At 41.2% G+C, this 14,828-nt stretch overlaps 2 protein-coding genes across 3 annotated transcripts in view; one reads left to right on the top strand and one right to left on the bottom strand.

Annotated features, from left to right (window-relative positions):
- Nucleotides 1-12,577, bottom strand: part of homer2 (homer scaffold protein 2) — a 29,277-nt gene extending 16,700 nt beyond the window's left edge. The window contains exons 1-2 of one of the 2 annotated variants that reach the window (XM_084541286.1): nt 12,406-12,577; nt 1,438-1,594 (exon numbers count right to left, since the gene is read on the bottom strand). In XM_084541286.1, coding sequence (XP_084397412.1) covers nt 1,438-1,594; nt 12,406-12,407 — 159 coding nt within the window. In that variant the 5' untranslated portion in view covers nt 12,408-12,577. Of the gene's footprint in view, nt 1-1,437; nt 1,595-11,695; nt 12,381-12,405 lie in introns of those variants that run through there. The other variant, XM_084541285.1, reaches the window with a different exon arrangement.
- Nucleotides 12,578-12,695: 118 nt separating this feature from the next.
- LOC311485706 (RNA guanine-N7 methyltransferase-activating subunit-like protein) lies at nt 12,696-14,591 on the top strand. The gene is made up of 3 exons (XM_084541287.1): nt 12,696-12,806; nt 13,064-13,234; nt 13,792-14,591. The coding sequence occupies exons 2-3, from the start codon at nt 13,065-13,067 to the stop codon at nt 14,063-14,065; spliced, it is 444 nt and encodes a 147-aa protein (XP_084397413.1). The 5' UTR covers nt 12,696-12,806; nt 13,064; the 3' UTR covers nt 14,066-14,591.
- The last annotated feature ends 237 nt before the right edge of the window (nt 14,592-14,828 follow it).

Raw genomic sequence — 14,828 nt, 5'->3', positions numbered from 1 at the left:
GGAGAAAACAACAGCGGATGTGGTGTGGACATTTCTCAGTAACTCCATAGTACTCTGTATACTCTGTATAACTACTGTTAAATGTTGGTTGATTGCAGATGACAGAGTTTAATTGAGGAATATGCAAATATGCACGAAAAGTATGGAGCTCTTGGGTAATCTTATGAAGTTGTTAGAGGGGATACTTGCTGATGTGATAGAGCCTCTGCTTGCTCAGCTTGCTAAAAACAGATGCACAAAACGCAATATTCCAGTGTTTAAAGATCCCCCATCTAACTTTTACAAAGTTAATATAGGTCTCACACGTCCCCTAAATATGTATTTCAAGCTTCATCTAAAAATATTGAAAAGACTCAGTGTATTCTACCATGACTGTGTACCCATGGTTTTATACGTGTTCTAACGGGAGGCTTCAGTGTCTTTAGCTTTAACCGGAAATCAGCTGCGTTTGTCGACGCCACTTTGAGAAGAGGGCCGCTAGTGCCACGGATAACCCAGCAAAAATGTGTAATACATAGGAGTTTAACCTGACATTGCTGAGGGCTGAGCTAATTTGAGCTCGTTCGGACACATTGTTTTTGATTGATGGATTTTCTAGTTGCCTGTGCACACTTGTTAAAAAAAAACTAGCAACTAATAATGATGATAATACTACTTTATATCATTATTGAGCAAATTTCTGTTGAAAGCAGTGGTAAAATGACGAAAATTTTTGACTCGTTGACGTGAAAATGTGAAAAACGTTTGTGTATGACACAAAACTACCATTTTAAAGACATGGACATCTTTCTTTCTTCCTTTTTATGCAGACATCAAGTAATTTGTACTTAAAATTTAAAGAAAAAATGTTTTAACATTCAGCATTTATAAGACGTCTACAGGATTTATGACACACGACAACGGCCTGTACAGAAATATAACAAACTACTTATTAACGTACGGTGTCTGTCAACATTTATAGGTCTTTGAAGACATATTAAATATTAATACAACTGTGTTTTACTATGTTGTCATTTGTTACTGAACAGTGTTATACGGGATTATCACTTGGGGCTCCAACCATTTCATTCACTACTACGTTTATTAATCGTTTCTCTAGTGTTTACAAAGGCTAAATTTCCTATGTCATTTTGCACACATATGCTATGAATGCAATCCATCTCTTATATCACATAATGGGAATTAAAGCTTAAGGAACCCAGACAAATGGAAATTAATAAGAGAAATATTAAACGGTATCATGTTAGGTTGATGCCGATCAGCGGGAGAAGCAAATGTATCATTAATATACTTGACAATTCCCCTTTTTAAATTCTAGCTTTAAGTGCTTTTACTCTTCTCTGTCTCCCGAGAGCAGTTAAAGGATTCCCATCATCTCTTCCTGATATTGTTACACACAGACACAGAGTTTGCACACACACACACACACACACATACCTTGGATCCATCCACGCTGATAATGCGGTAGCTGTTACGTGTGCTGTCGTAAAAATAGGAGACGGTAACGGCCTGCTTGCTTGCAGGAACCCAGTTCTTCTTGGTGGATGGGTCGATCTGGAAGACATGGGCCCTGGTGGTGTAGATCGGCTGCTCCCTGAAAAGCAAAGGATGGAGCAGACCGACAACATTAGGGGAGGATTCAACAATACATGAGTCACATCTTACAACATTTAGTTAAACAAACACAGTTGCAGTGTGGACTGAGCTCTTAATGCCTCTGCATCACATAGTGCCTGCAGAGATAGTGGGCTGTGTCTCCAGAGATGCAGAGTCCTGAGAGCCTCAGCACAGACGGGCCGGTGATAATGTAACACAAACTCTAAATCCTCATAGCAACCCAAAGCCATTAGCACATCAACACCCCTATCCCTCTCAAAGGTGTCAGTAACACATATCTAGGTGTTTGCGTGAGGCTGTGCACTAGTGTGTGTGCGCTCTCAGGTCCATTGTCTAACGCAAGCTTTCTCAAATTTTTCCACACACACTCCAGACAATCGTGTACTTGAGGTAACGCAGCCAAACAAGAGAGGACTTACTGTCATCTTGTTAAAACACTTCCTCTTTTTAAGGAGGACGTAGAGGGAAAGAATAAGGGCAGTCAGTGGTGTGTGGATGTTGAAATGACGTCACACTCAGCTCTCTAACACGTACACGGAAACAGCTGGACTTAAAGTTGCTCTATACATCGTCACCATACCCTGAGCTAATGCCTGCATGTCTTTCTGACTGTATATTTTATATTTGCCGATGAACTCATTACATTTGTCATTAACAAAACACCAATTTTGTGTTTTTAATAGTTTTGCTTTGCATATTGCACAAATGTATTATTCTGTATAAACATTATATATCATGCAGGTTTGCCATTATTGCGATCCGTCTTTATGTTGGAAAAATATCAAGATCATACTATTAATTTGAACCATATCACTAAACTACTAAGACTTGTTGCTCTTAAAAAGCTATTAGCTCAAATGGAAACTTATTGTTTTCTATTAAAACTGTGAAATTAACACTGTAATAAAATGGAGAATCTCAGATGCCACTGTAGAGCAAACTACGATGGTACTGGGAAACATTGCATTAACATGACTCCCACCCATCATGGGAATGATGAGTGGATAGCTGATTCAAGCTGAGCTTTAGTCCTCCCCAGTTTTACTCCCTTGTCTGGTGATTTTATCTGATCAAAATATAATACCTTTGTGTTTCATTTAAATTATTATTAACTCTTATAGAATAATTTTCAAGTGAAACACTACAGTGTCAATAACTGAATTAGCAATTAAAACCTAACTCAACAATGATGGTTGAAAAAAACCAAAACAACGTCATCCGTCTTTGAAAGGCTGAAGCAATCTGCCTCTGAGCAATGAACGGCTTGCTGCCCTTGTGATGCAAGAACGCATCTCTATTCGGGTGAAGGAGCAGGAGCGGGCCGTCTGTTAAACTTGAATGACTGCTGACTGAAAACACGGCGAAGGCTCCTCCTCTTTATGGCATCCAAAGGGCTCTCTCTCTCTATCGCACTCTAAACCCTGTGATTATCCTCAGTATTTCTGTGCACATACACACAAACACCACATCCTATCTCAGATGTCGAGAGTGCTCTTTCTTTGTTTTTCCAGTATAAAGCAAACTGTTTACTATACACGCATCCTATATACTTTGTTCAGCTGGTCCTGTATAGCGTACAACATCGGAGCTGTAACGTCCAAGAATATTTTTAGGTCCCTGTTTAAGTGCAGCTTGTGGTGAAAAGCGTGCATTCATATGCTGCTAACACAGAAACCAGTAGGACTTCTCCTTCAATCATCCACTGGAAGTTTTCATTTCAAAAGGTGAGTGCAGGTGCTTGAAATACTCTCCTATACAGTTCCGAGGGTAAGGAATAATTAAGTGGAGAGAAGCTGGATGAAGGGGATCAGAGGATACCTCAAGAACTTAATAATGGATGCAGGTGAAGAATAAGGGGGAGACAGATTGGAAGTAGTCACCTTGGTGGACTTGGAAATGTTGAGGCGTCTTTCAGACAGCAGTGTTAACTTGGCTAATAATGCTTGCTAAACTTCTCTTGACAACCAACTCTCTGTGTTGTGTTACTGTTTGTGTATTTTATTGGCTCGTCTTGGCTCTTGCTTTTCCAATGGCAACGCTTTATTTTTTCTCAAAACTGTGTTTTGTTTTTTTTTAGATGTTTTTCATCCTTTTTCAAGGGTCATACACCCCCATCTGATGCCAGAAGTCTTTGTAGGTGCTCCAAACAGGCACAATCAGAGGCCTGATGAAAAGCCTGCCATCATAGAGAGAAGTGAGATACAAGGAATGGTACAAAAGGGGGAAAACACACACACACCACTTTTGAACAATCCCTCTTCAAGAGGCATTCATAGCGTTGCACTTGGCTGTACATATCCAAAAAAGGTTCAAAAAAAGGGCAACTGGACTTATAGAGTTTTTCAGAAGACGTTTCACCACTCATCCGAGTAGCTTCTTCAGTTCCCCTTCATCCCTATGAAGTCAGGGGTTGACACTGGAACCCCTGACGGACAAGAGTCGTTAGAGAACCATTCATAGGGAAGAGGACAGGGACAAAACTGTCCCCCCTCAACTACAGGTAAGTACCCAGTCGTTAAGGGAAATTAGCTGCACCAGTTTCTGGTTATTGGCATAACAAGCAAGTTTTTTCAGGACGAGTTCCTATTTAAACCTCAGACTTCCCTCCAGTCCCCCAGAACTGAAGAAGCTACTCGGATGAGTGGTGAAACGTCTTCTGAAAAACTCTACAAGTCCAGTTGCCTTTTTTTGAACCTTTTTTGGATATACCATGACCTGGATGACTGAGAACCTTCACAGACATACTTGGCTATACATAAAAAAGTAACCATAAAAAAAAAATAATAATAATAATAAAAAAACAAATGGGCCAAGAGTGACCTAAAGAAGAACCTCAGAGAAAAGTTCAAATCATGGCATGACGTGGAAGCGCTGGTGAAATTGTTGGTTTGTGAAAGAAAAATAAATTGTTAGGTGCAACCCCTCAGTGCTGATGTCAGAGATGTATGATGGAGAAGAGAAGAGGTTTCATATGCTGTCTAACTATGAGAAGAGCACCTCAGTGAAAGGAAGTCACACTGGGATTAAGCTATGCAATGCATTGACACGTCCCTGTAAAATAGGTGGATTATTAACTATCTGGTCTCATCTATTCTGCTCTTTGTTTGGTCTTTGTTATACCAGTTATGTAGTTGTATTTTGTTGACATGTCATTTCTATGCGTCATTTTGACCAATGATGCTTTTTTAGGCCCATTAAACTCATATGGTATTGTTTGCGTTTGCTTTTTTATCTCTTAACTTTCATAATTTGAGGAACTTCAGTGTGTGAAGTGTATGGTGCTGAGCTTGCTTATTGCAAAATAAATAAATAAAAACGTTAAAAGTTGTATTTTTGGAGAACAGGGATGTGTTTTTTTGTGAATGAAACCTTAATCCAAATAAACTCAGAGTATGTTTTAACACAGCAGAAGTGTGCATCTTTTCCTGTACGGCTATGGTAGACATTTCATTAACGGAGTACAGATAGTGCCATTGTTGCTGTAAAGCTTAGAGGCAACTGGCAAAAGGAGTTGTCTAGAGGACACTTAGTCCTGTATTACTTTAACGCACTACTATGAGGTGCCGCACGGATAATGTTAGACAGGCTGGCAGGAAGCAAATATTCATGAGCTAATAAAAGTTTTTACTTCCATTGGGATTATGATCCTCATAGAACTGAAAGCCTAATAAATTCACTGCCCCCTTTTAAGCCTAATCTCAGTTTTCATCTGCTTTGGGGACAACAAAACCCATTATACAGATCACTGTCGTCGCTTTACATACGCACGCAAACGCACACACGCTGACCTTTGCTGTGGTGGTGTCTGGAGCCAGCTCACACTGGCAGGGGGGAAGACAAGTGAAAGGCCACGGCTGAACACATGGACACTCACACACAACTGCTGGTGGAATCCAGTGATCTGCTTTTCTCAGATAAAAAGCATTAGGTTGATTGATTTTACTGGATTAAAAAAAAAAAAAAAAAAAAAAAAAAAGACAACATTCGTCGACATTATGGACGGACGCTGCATTCTTCGTCCCGTTGACTGTCAACCGCTCTCTGTCCCCATCTGGTGCTTTGAATAATTTACAGGTGTGTGTGTGTGTGTGTGTGTGTGTGTTTCTTGTGTGTGGGGGGGGAGCAGGTCTGAGTTAGTCTGTACAGTCTGTGCCTACATACACCTACACAACCACCTCAGGCCTATACACCTTGATGATGCAGCAATCGTGTTCTGGATGAATTCAAAACTAAGAAAAGTGCTGACGGCAGCTCAGCCTTCTAACTATAAATTAGAGAAATCTAAAATGTTATATTCTATGCCTCCGATTTACCTAAAACACCTCAGAGTTCGAGTTTGCCATGAGCAGGATTACCACGCCGGTGAAAGAAGACGAGAGGAAGCATGAATAAGCCGGCAGCTTATATCTTTGACAGAGAGTTTGGATGGTACTGCTAAACCTGTACATTTCAGGTATGTTTTTTTTTCTTCTTCTTCTTACCGTAAGAGAGAAAACAGCTTTATCCAGATTCCAGAGTTCAGGAATCCCCTCCAGGCTCATTCCCCAAACAAACTCTGCTAATCAATCACATTAATCTAACTCTCTGTCAGAAAAAATGGGTTGGAAATGAAGTCAAATACAGAACAGGTTCAGCTTCAGCTAAGGTGCACTGCATTCACTGCATTCCTACTGAAAAGTGAGCATAATGCTGCCGCCTCCAAAAGCCACACAACGCACACATTAAAAGTGTATAAGAGTCGAAACAGACAATGTAGCGCTGCTGCTTGAAAATGAAACACAGAGTCTAAATTATGCTTATTTATGCAGTCGTGTCTGTACAGCAAGTTACAGCAGAGCAGAGAAACTCTAATAAACTCGGTGTATTTAGGCGGCGGTGATGATAGGAAGTGTCATGGGCCAGAGAGATGGCATCAGCACACACAGTATCTGGGTTTAACACCACGTCTGCAGTGTGAAATGAGCTCAACACGAATAAACTAGTCAACTGTGTGTATCCAGATGCTCTTGAAAGTGCGGACCCTCAGGCGTTATGATTTGAACGACTCTTTTAAGCTATAACTAGATGGCTTCATTAGTCTCTCTGGCAGTGGCAGTTCATAAGGTCGTCGGCCTGTTAAGAAGCATGTTTTTTTTTTTTGTTTTTTTTTTATCCCCTTTAAATCCCCCACAGGCAAAACACACACGTGGATAAGGTGGAGGATAGATGCGCCCTCATTAAGACCCATCTTTATGAGTAACAAGTCTTTTTAGCGCGCATTATGTACAGGCAGCAGACACATTACATTACTCTACTACTTCAAGTGCTTCAGTCGAGTAGCGTCACAAGGCAGCGCGATTTAGTAAAGATCCTTCCACTTGTAGAATATGTACAAAATGCTGTCTACCTGTGAAGTCCAAAAAGTACAAGGAGCATGCATTATTCACTTGTCAGCTATCTTATCAATAATATGCAGTATGGGGAGGAAGCACTTACACTTCTTCTGCTGCTGGTGGTGACAACAACGCACCAAGTTACCAAAGTACCAAAAGAACATCTTCTCCCACATCTGTCAAAGAGAGACCAGGAGAATCTGCGATCTGGGTCACAATATGTGCAGATCAGGTGAAACTGGAAATGTGAAAATGGGGAATCAGAGGGACCTGTGTTGAATTCATCTGTGAGCACAAAATGTAATCATTTGATTCCTCATTAGCCTGTGATCGTCCTCATAAGTCAGATGAATAACGGTGAGGGGCTATGTCATTTTTACCGACGAGACCTGCTGGTGAGCCGAGGTGCCTTATTAGCGAGAGCCGCATTTTGTCGGTGCGAATGAGGAAAACAGGAAGGAGAGGAAAAGGTCTGCTGGTTCATTACCTAAACACCACCTGGGCTTTCGTTGCAATAAACACGTTGCTCTACTAATGATGTCAGGAGGCTATAGAAGGCCATTTTTTTGCCCTCAGACTCAGAATGCAATAACCTGGACTCAAAGCATGCTGCCGAGCGTGGCAGAAACATTTAGTAGTGAACAGATCTGTATTACGATCTCATCTTCTTCCCCTGACATTTAAAAAAAAAAAAAAAGACCCTACTGTCTCAGCGTAACAGTCAGTTCATGTGAATGTTTTACTGTTAGCATATTTTATCCTTTAAAGGTTAGTTTAAAACAATTCCTCCTTATTACATCAGAGAGAAACACGTGATGGGGAGGGACTAAACAAGAAAGAATTGAATTCTACTACATTTTACTTTGTCATCTGTTTGTTTGCCAACATTTAACTGATGAGTACGTTTCTCCTGAAGAGCAAAGAGTTGTTTTTCTTTCATTCAAAGGATTTTCAGAGCACTGAAGGGACACGGTCTGCAGTATTTCCCAAGAAAAAACAAAAAAACAAATTTTAGTTCATTTTAAATGAATGAGAAAACAAGATTAATTAATTATTCTCCCGCTCTGTTTGTACTATATTGGTATTATACTGTATAACAACATATTTCATCTTATGACTGGCTGTGGGCGATTTTATTACTGTTCAAGCTGCCATTGTTAGAGGTGACCTTCATAGTGGCTACTAAAAAAAACTGGCATTGCACCATGCCACAAAGGCAGCAGGCCGGAGTCAAACCAGCAACCTCAGCAGGTCCCCTTCCACCACACCGAGGTGGCTGGACGCAGAGCCCGACTTAATCTGAAGAGCTCAAAGGAAAAGGAAGCGAGAAAGTCTCCACAGAAGCACAGCATGGCAGCAGATGGCCACCTAGGCTTCAACCATCTGGTGAGGAGACGTTCAATCCGCCGTCAGTCTGTCCCACTTCACTTACACATGATTCTTTAACGGTAAGACCTGCTTCAGTTCCCCCACTACACCTCTACACCTCACCCCTCCTTCGGGGGAACACACGCGCACACTCCGATTAGGCTCCTGTCTGGGCAGGCAAGAGACCCGCTGCCACGTCACACGTCACAGAGCCTAATCAATGAGTGTTAAGCCTTTAGATGTCATTCTCTAGCCAGCCAGGAGATTAGCATCTATCCCTGTGTTAGGGCTGCTCCCGGCGTGGCTTACTTTAAATAGCAATATGCTGATTGCATTGCTGTCTGTATGGCCGTTTATCCAGTAAGAAGGTACTTTCAGGCAATCTGAGCATTGTGCTGACTAATTTAAGAGAAGGAGCACTTAAAAATACTCACTTTCTTTTCCATCTGAATTTACCCGCCCTAAATACATACTGAAATTTCTAACTGTATAGATTTTTTGCGCATGTCGCATCCATCCAAGGCTAGATTTTTGACTAATACACAGAGGATGTGCTTAAAGAGTCATGTAGGAATGACTCTTTGGTAATCAATCATTGTCTCAAGGTCAAGAGGGTACTACAATCAAAGGTCTACGGTAATAAAGCGACAAAGAGAGTGGTAGTGTGTGTGACATCTAGTTAATCTATAATTCCATTTAGGAGCCAAGAGCTTTAGGGACAAAGAGACCTACATCCTGGACAAAAAAAAAACATGACAAACGATCAACACTTCCCTCAAACAACAGCAACACACAGACTCAGTCTTATCTACACTGACTGGTCCCTTAGGGCAGGACACGTTGCATCATTACCTGGTCTAATCAGGACAATAATATATTGCTCAATTAAGCATTCAAGCGAGTTGTATTTTTGTTTGCTGTGAACGGTTTAACAAACGTGAGGCTAAAATAATTAGAAGTGAGACGATTAACTAATCAGATGACAGACCGATAACTAGGCTTGGGCATCGAGTATCGAGAATCGATTGGAACCGGGACTAGCTTTGCGATTTTCCCGGAATCGTTCAAAAGTTTAATTTTCGATTCCCAGTTTTCGATTCCCAGTCCGTCGACCGGAAGAAGAAACCCGCTGAACACCAACGAAGCAGCGTCCACCGGAAGTGTCGGCTCAACCGAATGTCTATGGTCGAACGTGGATAGCGTGCGTCGGAGGTCGAAAGTGTGGCTTCGCTTTTCCAAACAGAACGAAATCTCGGCAAAATGCAACATTTGCGACGAGATTGTTTCGTGCATAGGAGGGTGCACGTCGAACATGATAAAGCACCTCCGAATTCATGGAGTAGAAATAAAGAATGCAGTCCGAATCCGGTAAGTAAAACAATACATATACATTAAATAATATGTCTTGCGCCAACATTGAGGCAGCTAACAAATTAGCCCACGTATAGAGTTCATAAAAAGGAAAAAGTTCACAGAATTAAAATTGATGGTAGAAGGTCAGACTATTTCCGTTGGCTAGCTAGCTCATTTAAAATATCCTAAACTTTTTTTTGACCCTGCCTCTTAAAAGAATCGGAATCGAGAATCGTTAGGAACCGGAATCGAAACAAGGAATCGGAATCGGAATCGTTCAAATTCAAACGATACCCAACCCTACCGCTAACTAATCTGCAACTATATTAAGTGGTTGTTGTTCAGGAAAAATAAATAAATAAATAAAAATGTGGATGAGGCCTTCCTGCTTTTATTTTTTGTTAGAAATAAGAAACCGAATAATTTTATGATGTAAAATGGTGGCTGGGGAAAATGTGCAGCTAAACCACATTTAGGACACTACTGCAAACATTTATTATACTGTTATACTAATTTATACACCTAATGAATGAAAAACAACAATTCATTTCAGACAAGTCTGCTGTAAAGTTGGTTTTATCAATCCTCTGGGTTTTTGACTGCTCATCGGAGAAAGATGTTTTGAGACATCTTAAATTCCCAGACAGGGACTGGCATATTTACACAGCAAACAATTCAATGATTGCTGAAAACGTATTTAGAAGATTGATGGAGCGCAACAAAAAGATGAAAAACATTTAAAAAGTAGCTGGAGGTGAAAAAGTTCCTTTGAGCCGTTCGTTTCCTCCAAAAAAAAAAAAAAAAAAAAAAGAGTATTCAGCTGTCAAGTGATACCGGTGCTTGGCAGACTGAAACCGGGGAGGAGGAAAGAGGAAACTGTTGCCGTGTGTCTGTCGGTAGGTGTGACCTCTCCTGCCTCGGCCTGGCTGCCATGCTGCTGGTCCACTGGGCCAGTTTCATGACACAACACTGCTGACTACTTACAAACCGGCTCAGTGAGTACACCGGAGGAGTCAGGACTGCTCAACTGGTTTCTTTCACATTTTAAAAAAACAAAACAAAACACAAACAAACAAACAAAAAAATGTATATCCTGGAGAACAAGCACTGCGGCACCTTTCTTAAAAATCCAGCATTGATGCCATATGATTTAAACACTGTCCTATATTCTTTTATATAACTCAAGCTTTCCTAATGTCACAAATGATTTCTTCTCCCCAAAATGTTATCAACACATTAACGACAACCAGATTTGACTCTGAAGGAAATTAATTACACTGAGCTGTTATTAATTCTAAGTCAAACACAAGCCAATCAAACACGAGACGGTGGAAACTGCAATATATGAGAGTTGGTGATTGCGTAATTGTGGCACCGAGCCACAGTCAACATTCAAACCACACCACGATGGAGGCAAAATAATGTACTGTACCCTGTAAACTACTGTGGGAGTACACATCACAACCCACAGCCTAGTTGACAACACACACACACAAATACACACAAACACACGCACTCCCAGAAGCACCACCGCTCCTTATTAGTGGGCAGTGTTGACTCTGACACCTCCATATCACAGCCCTCTTAAAACCATATTTCCTACACAGATAAGGAAGAACTGGGCGTTCAAGGAGGAATTACACGGATCCATGTGAAATCCTGCTCATGAATAAAACATAAATTGACAATAGGAGACGAGGCATCAAGCATTTTCACACATTAAATAGGAATAGCTCACAGACGACAGTGTCACCTCGTGAATTGCCAAATAATCTGGCAAAAAAAATAAATAAATATATAGTAAATTGGGGTGTTCCTCACGCAAATACAATTAGAGGTTGAGATAATAAGAGTCAAGATTATTCAGAGGCTGGGCAGGTTAACTAGACAGCTGTAGAGGTATTCATTGCCGTGTTTTCACCGCACATAACAGTGCAGGTGTCATGAGAGGCGCTCTGAAGGGCAGCGCTTTCTGGATTACTCACCCCATTGCCGCGGACTTGAGGAACAACTCCTTTTTAGCTGTAGATTATATCGGCTGCAGATTGAGATGAAATTATTAGGTTGCTGTTCTTGTTGTTGTTGTTGTTTAAAAAGCGGAGTCAAAGTCCACAGATGATCACTGGTCCAAAGAGTTTTCGTGCCAGCTTCGAAACAAGAGTCCCCCCTCCGCCGCCGCCGCTGAGAGACAACTGAAATATGAGAGGACTTCTTCGCCAAACTCGATTCACCGGGTTGTCAAGCTCAGTCTCACAGAAGCCCGTTCAATTCGGGAAGTTTTTCCGCTCCCCTCGTTTGTTTCTCCTCCTCGCGTGGGCGACACTCCAAACCCGAGTCGTGAATCACGTATTGCTCACCGTCGTCAAACAATCGGCGCTATAATGAATTAAGTTGATGTTTGCGTTTTCCCTGCTTGCTCTCTGAGCGGAGTTTCTTCCTCCCCAACGGGATTGCGTTTCGTGTGAAGGGCAGCGGCAGCGGCGGCGGCGGCAGCAGCGACACGGAGCGGCGTCCACCTGCTTCTTTCCAGAGCCACCCACTCTTTTTTTTTTTTTTTTTTTAAACCTGTGGTATCTGCGGTTTTAGTCGGACTTTTACACCCTAAACTGTGATCTAAAACCGCAATATAATTAAACAGAAGATAAATAAAAACAGCGACGTCGACGTGTTTTAAACAAGAATCAGGTCCACTTACATGTTTTGTTGGCTCCCCCAGCAGTTGCACACTTTCTTCGGAATTAAACGAAAAAAAATGTTATAAAAAACTGTTATAAGCTTTGCCACACATTTGCATCTTAACGCTCAAAATACATATTCTATAATTCAGTTTAGAAGTTGCTATCAATTAACAAATCTCAAAGCCTTTAAACAAGCCTCGGTCTGATGTTGGTCGGTGGTCCTTTTTTTCCCAACTGCCAGGTAACAGCCGTCAATCAACAGCAGGTGCGCGCGCTCCCGGAACCAAACAATGATACTCGTTCTTTCCGGGGGACGCATTTCAGCGACGTACTAATACTGGAGTAATTGAACCAGTGGTTTTCGTGGTAGCGGTTGTTAATGTGTAGCCAAAGCTAACGACAGTCATTCGCAATTAAGGTGTGTTTTCTAAGGACAATGTAGTAAATGTTTTGTTTTACTTTTATTTATATGTCGTTTCTGTCGTTTGATAATAAGACATATCGCATCTAAATTGGTTCCGCTTTTATTAGCACGCATGGGGAAAATGTTGTCTGGCAGCTTAGCAAAAACAAGTACAGTCAATGCATTTGAAACCCGTGAAGTCGTGTTAGCAGCTTTTCTGCTTTAACGCTTTAACTTGTAACTCTTACGTGAGTTTTCTCCTTTGCTCACAGGATGACCGAGACTGCGGAAAAACAACAGAGCTACGAGGAACTGTTTGCCAACAGATTTTCGTCGGAGGATCATGAATACCAGCAGTACGTGAACCGTCCAGCTGACCCCCCACCCGTCGTCGAGGACTGGAGGGGTCGTGGAGGAGGGAACCAGAGAGGCAGGGATAACAGGTAGCATAAAATATAAGTATATATTAAACTGGGTCATAACAACTACTCAACTGAATCTGGAATTTGCATACATTTTCATGGTTATAGAATGTGATTATGTTTCTGTGTTTATAGAGAAAAGGCATGATAATAGTGGTGTGGTTTCATAATAGTTTAGACACTAATAGAGTTAAAGGAGCATTTTGGCCTTTTACTATTGAATCATCAAGTTTGGAGACATGTGGGAGGTGAGGTATGCTGTTTAGTTCCTTAGTGGGAGTTTATTATTATGTATTTAGGTCATTATTGTGTTACTGTACAACATATTTGACTTCACCTTAGAGTTGTGTTGGAATTAGTCTAAACAGACAGAAACTATGTCGCTGTTAATTTCCTGTCAGTCGCCACGTAATGCCTGCACAAACGATTTGATCGGCACAGCAGATGTTTGCTGGAGCAATCAAATCGTTGTGGTCAGGGGAAGTTGGCGCTGGCCTCCGGGCTATGTTCCATGTAATACATGCATTAGTGCCTGTTGTGGGATATGTTATCGATTGTTAATTTATGTTTTCATCAAGGTACCAGGACCGTCGTGGACACGGAGGCCGTGGTTGGGGAAGAGACCGGGGTTGGAGAGGGGAGTACCGTGAGCAGCAATCCTGGCATGACAGGGACAGGGACAGGGACAGAGACAGAGACAGGGACAGGGACAAGGACAGAGACAGAGACAGAGACGGGGACAGAGACAGAGACAGGCACAGGGGGCATGGAAGCGGTTATCAGTCTGGGCCTCCAAGCTCCAACCAGGGGTACAACTCCCATCATCAGAGGCCACATTATGACCGCTACTGATCTGTAATCACTCAGGATTTGTCAGTATTTAAAATATTCACTGTCAATTACTCATGGCAATACCATATGTGGCAGAGTGCACTTGGTGTTTTTTGTAATTCTCACAGTCTTGTAAGTAAAAGCTGAGCAATATGTCAAGTTTTACAGTCAGAATAAATAAATAAATAAATAATAATAAAAAAAAAACGGGTGGACAATGGCATTTGCTCATACTTAAGCACAGTAATCTTTTTCCCGTACAGTATTTCCTCACATTGCTCAGACCTTTGATTATATTACATTTCCTTGTTATAATGCATCCGTCACTGCTGGAACTGTCACTGCAAAAGACAAAATCTCGTAATTGTTTTGTGTTAAGTAAATTTTTGTATACAATATTATTAATATTCTACAGTTCAGTGTCGTAACAAAGAATGAATCTGAATTTCCAGGGGAAATCTATTTGTAATGCAGCTGCATTTTTCTGGGTTAAACAGTTCTGTAAGTACTTCAACTTATGAGCTAAACTTCTGTCAATAAACATGTATTTTCTTAATTAGTTGGTTCTGGTTTGATATTTAAATTGAACAATAATTAAGGTGTCCTGTATCGATATGTCAGTCTAAAATACTGTATCAATTTTGGTGAATGTTGACTTTATTAGGGGGATCAGGTGTTAGTCTTATGGGTCCAGCAACCCTTATTAGTACAGTTTCTTTGTCTACAGTATGTTATGAAAGGCAGTGTTTACCTTATTATTCATTCGGGTTTTAGTGCCGCAGAA

Source organism: Chelon labrosus (assembly GCF_963514085.1).
Source record: "Chelon labrosus genome assembly, chromosome: 3".
Taxonomy (NCBI): Eukaryota; Metazoa; Chordata; class Actinopteri; order Mugiliformes; family Mugilidae; genus Chelon; species Chelon labrosus.
The sequence above is the reverse complement of the archived record's forward strand: the minus strand, read 5'-3'. Positions and strand labels throughout refer to the sequence as shown.

What these genes read in the sequence shown, in the direction of transcription:
- LOC311485706 (XM_084541287.1), top strand. Translation starts at nt 13,065, where the DNA reads ATGACCGAGACTGCGGAAAAACAACAGAGCTACGAGGAACTGTTTGCC. An exon ending in CAGAGAGGCAGGGATAACAG is followed by an intron (nt 13,235 to 13,791) that starts GTAGCATAAAAT and finishes GTTTTCATCAAG; the next exon opens with GTACCAGGACCGTCGTGGAC.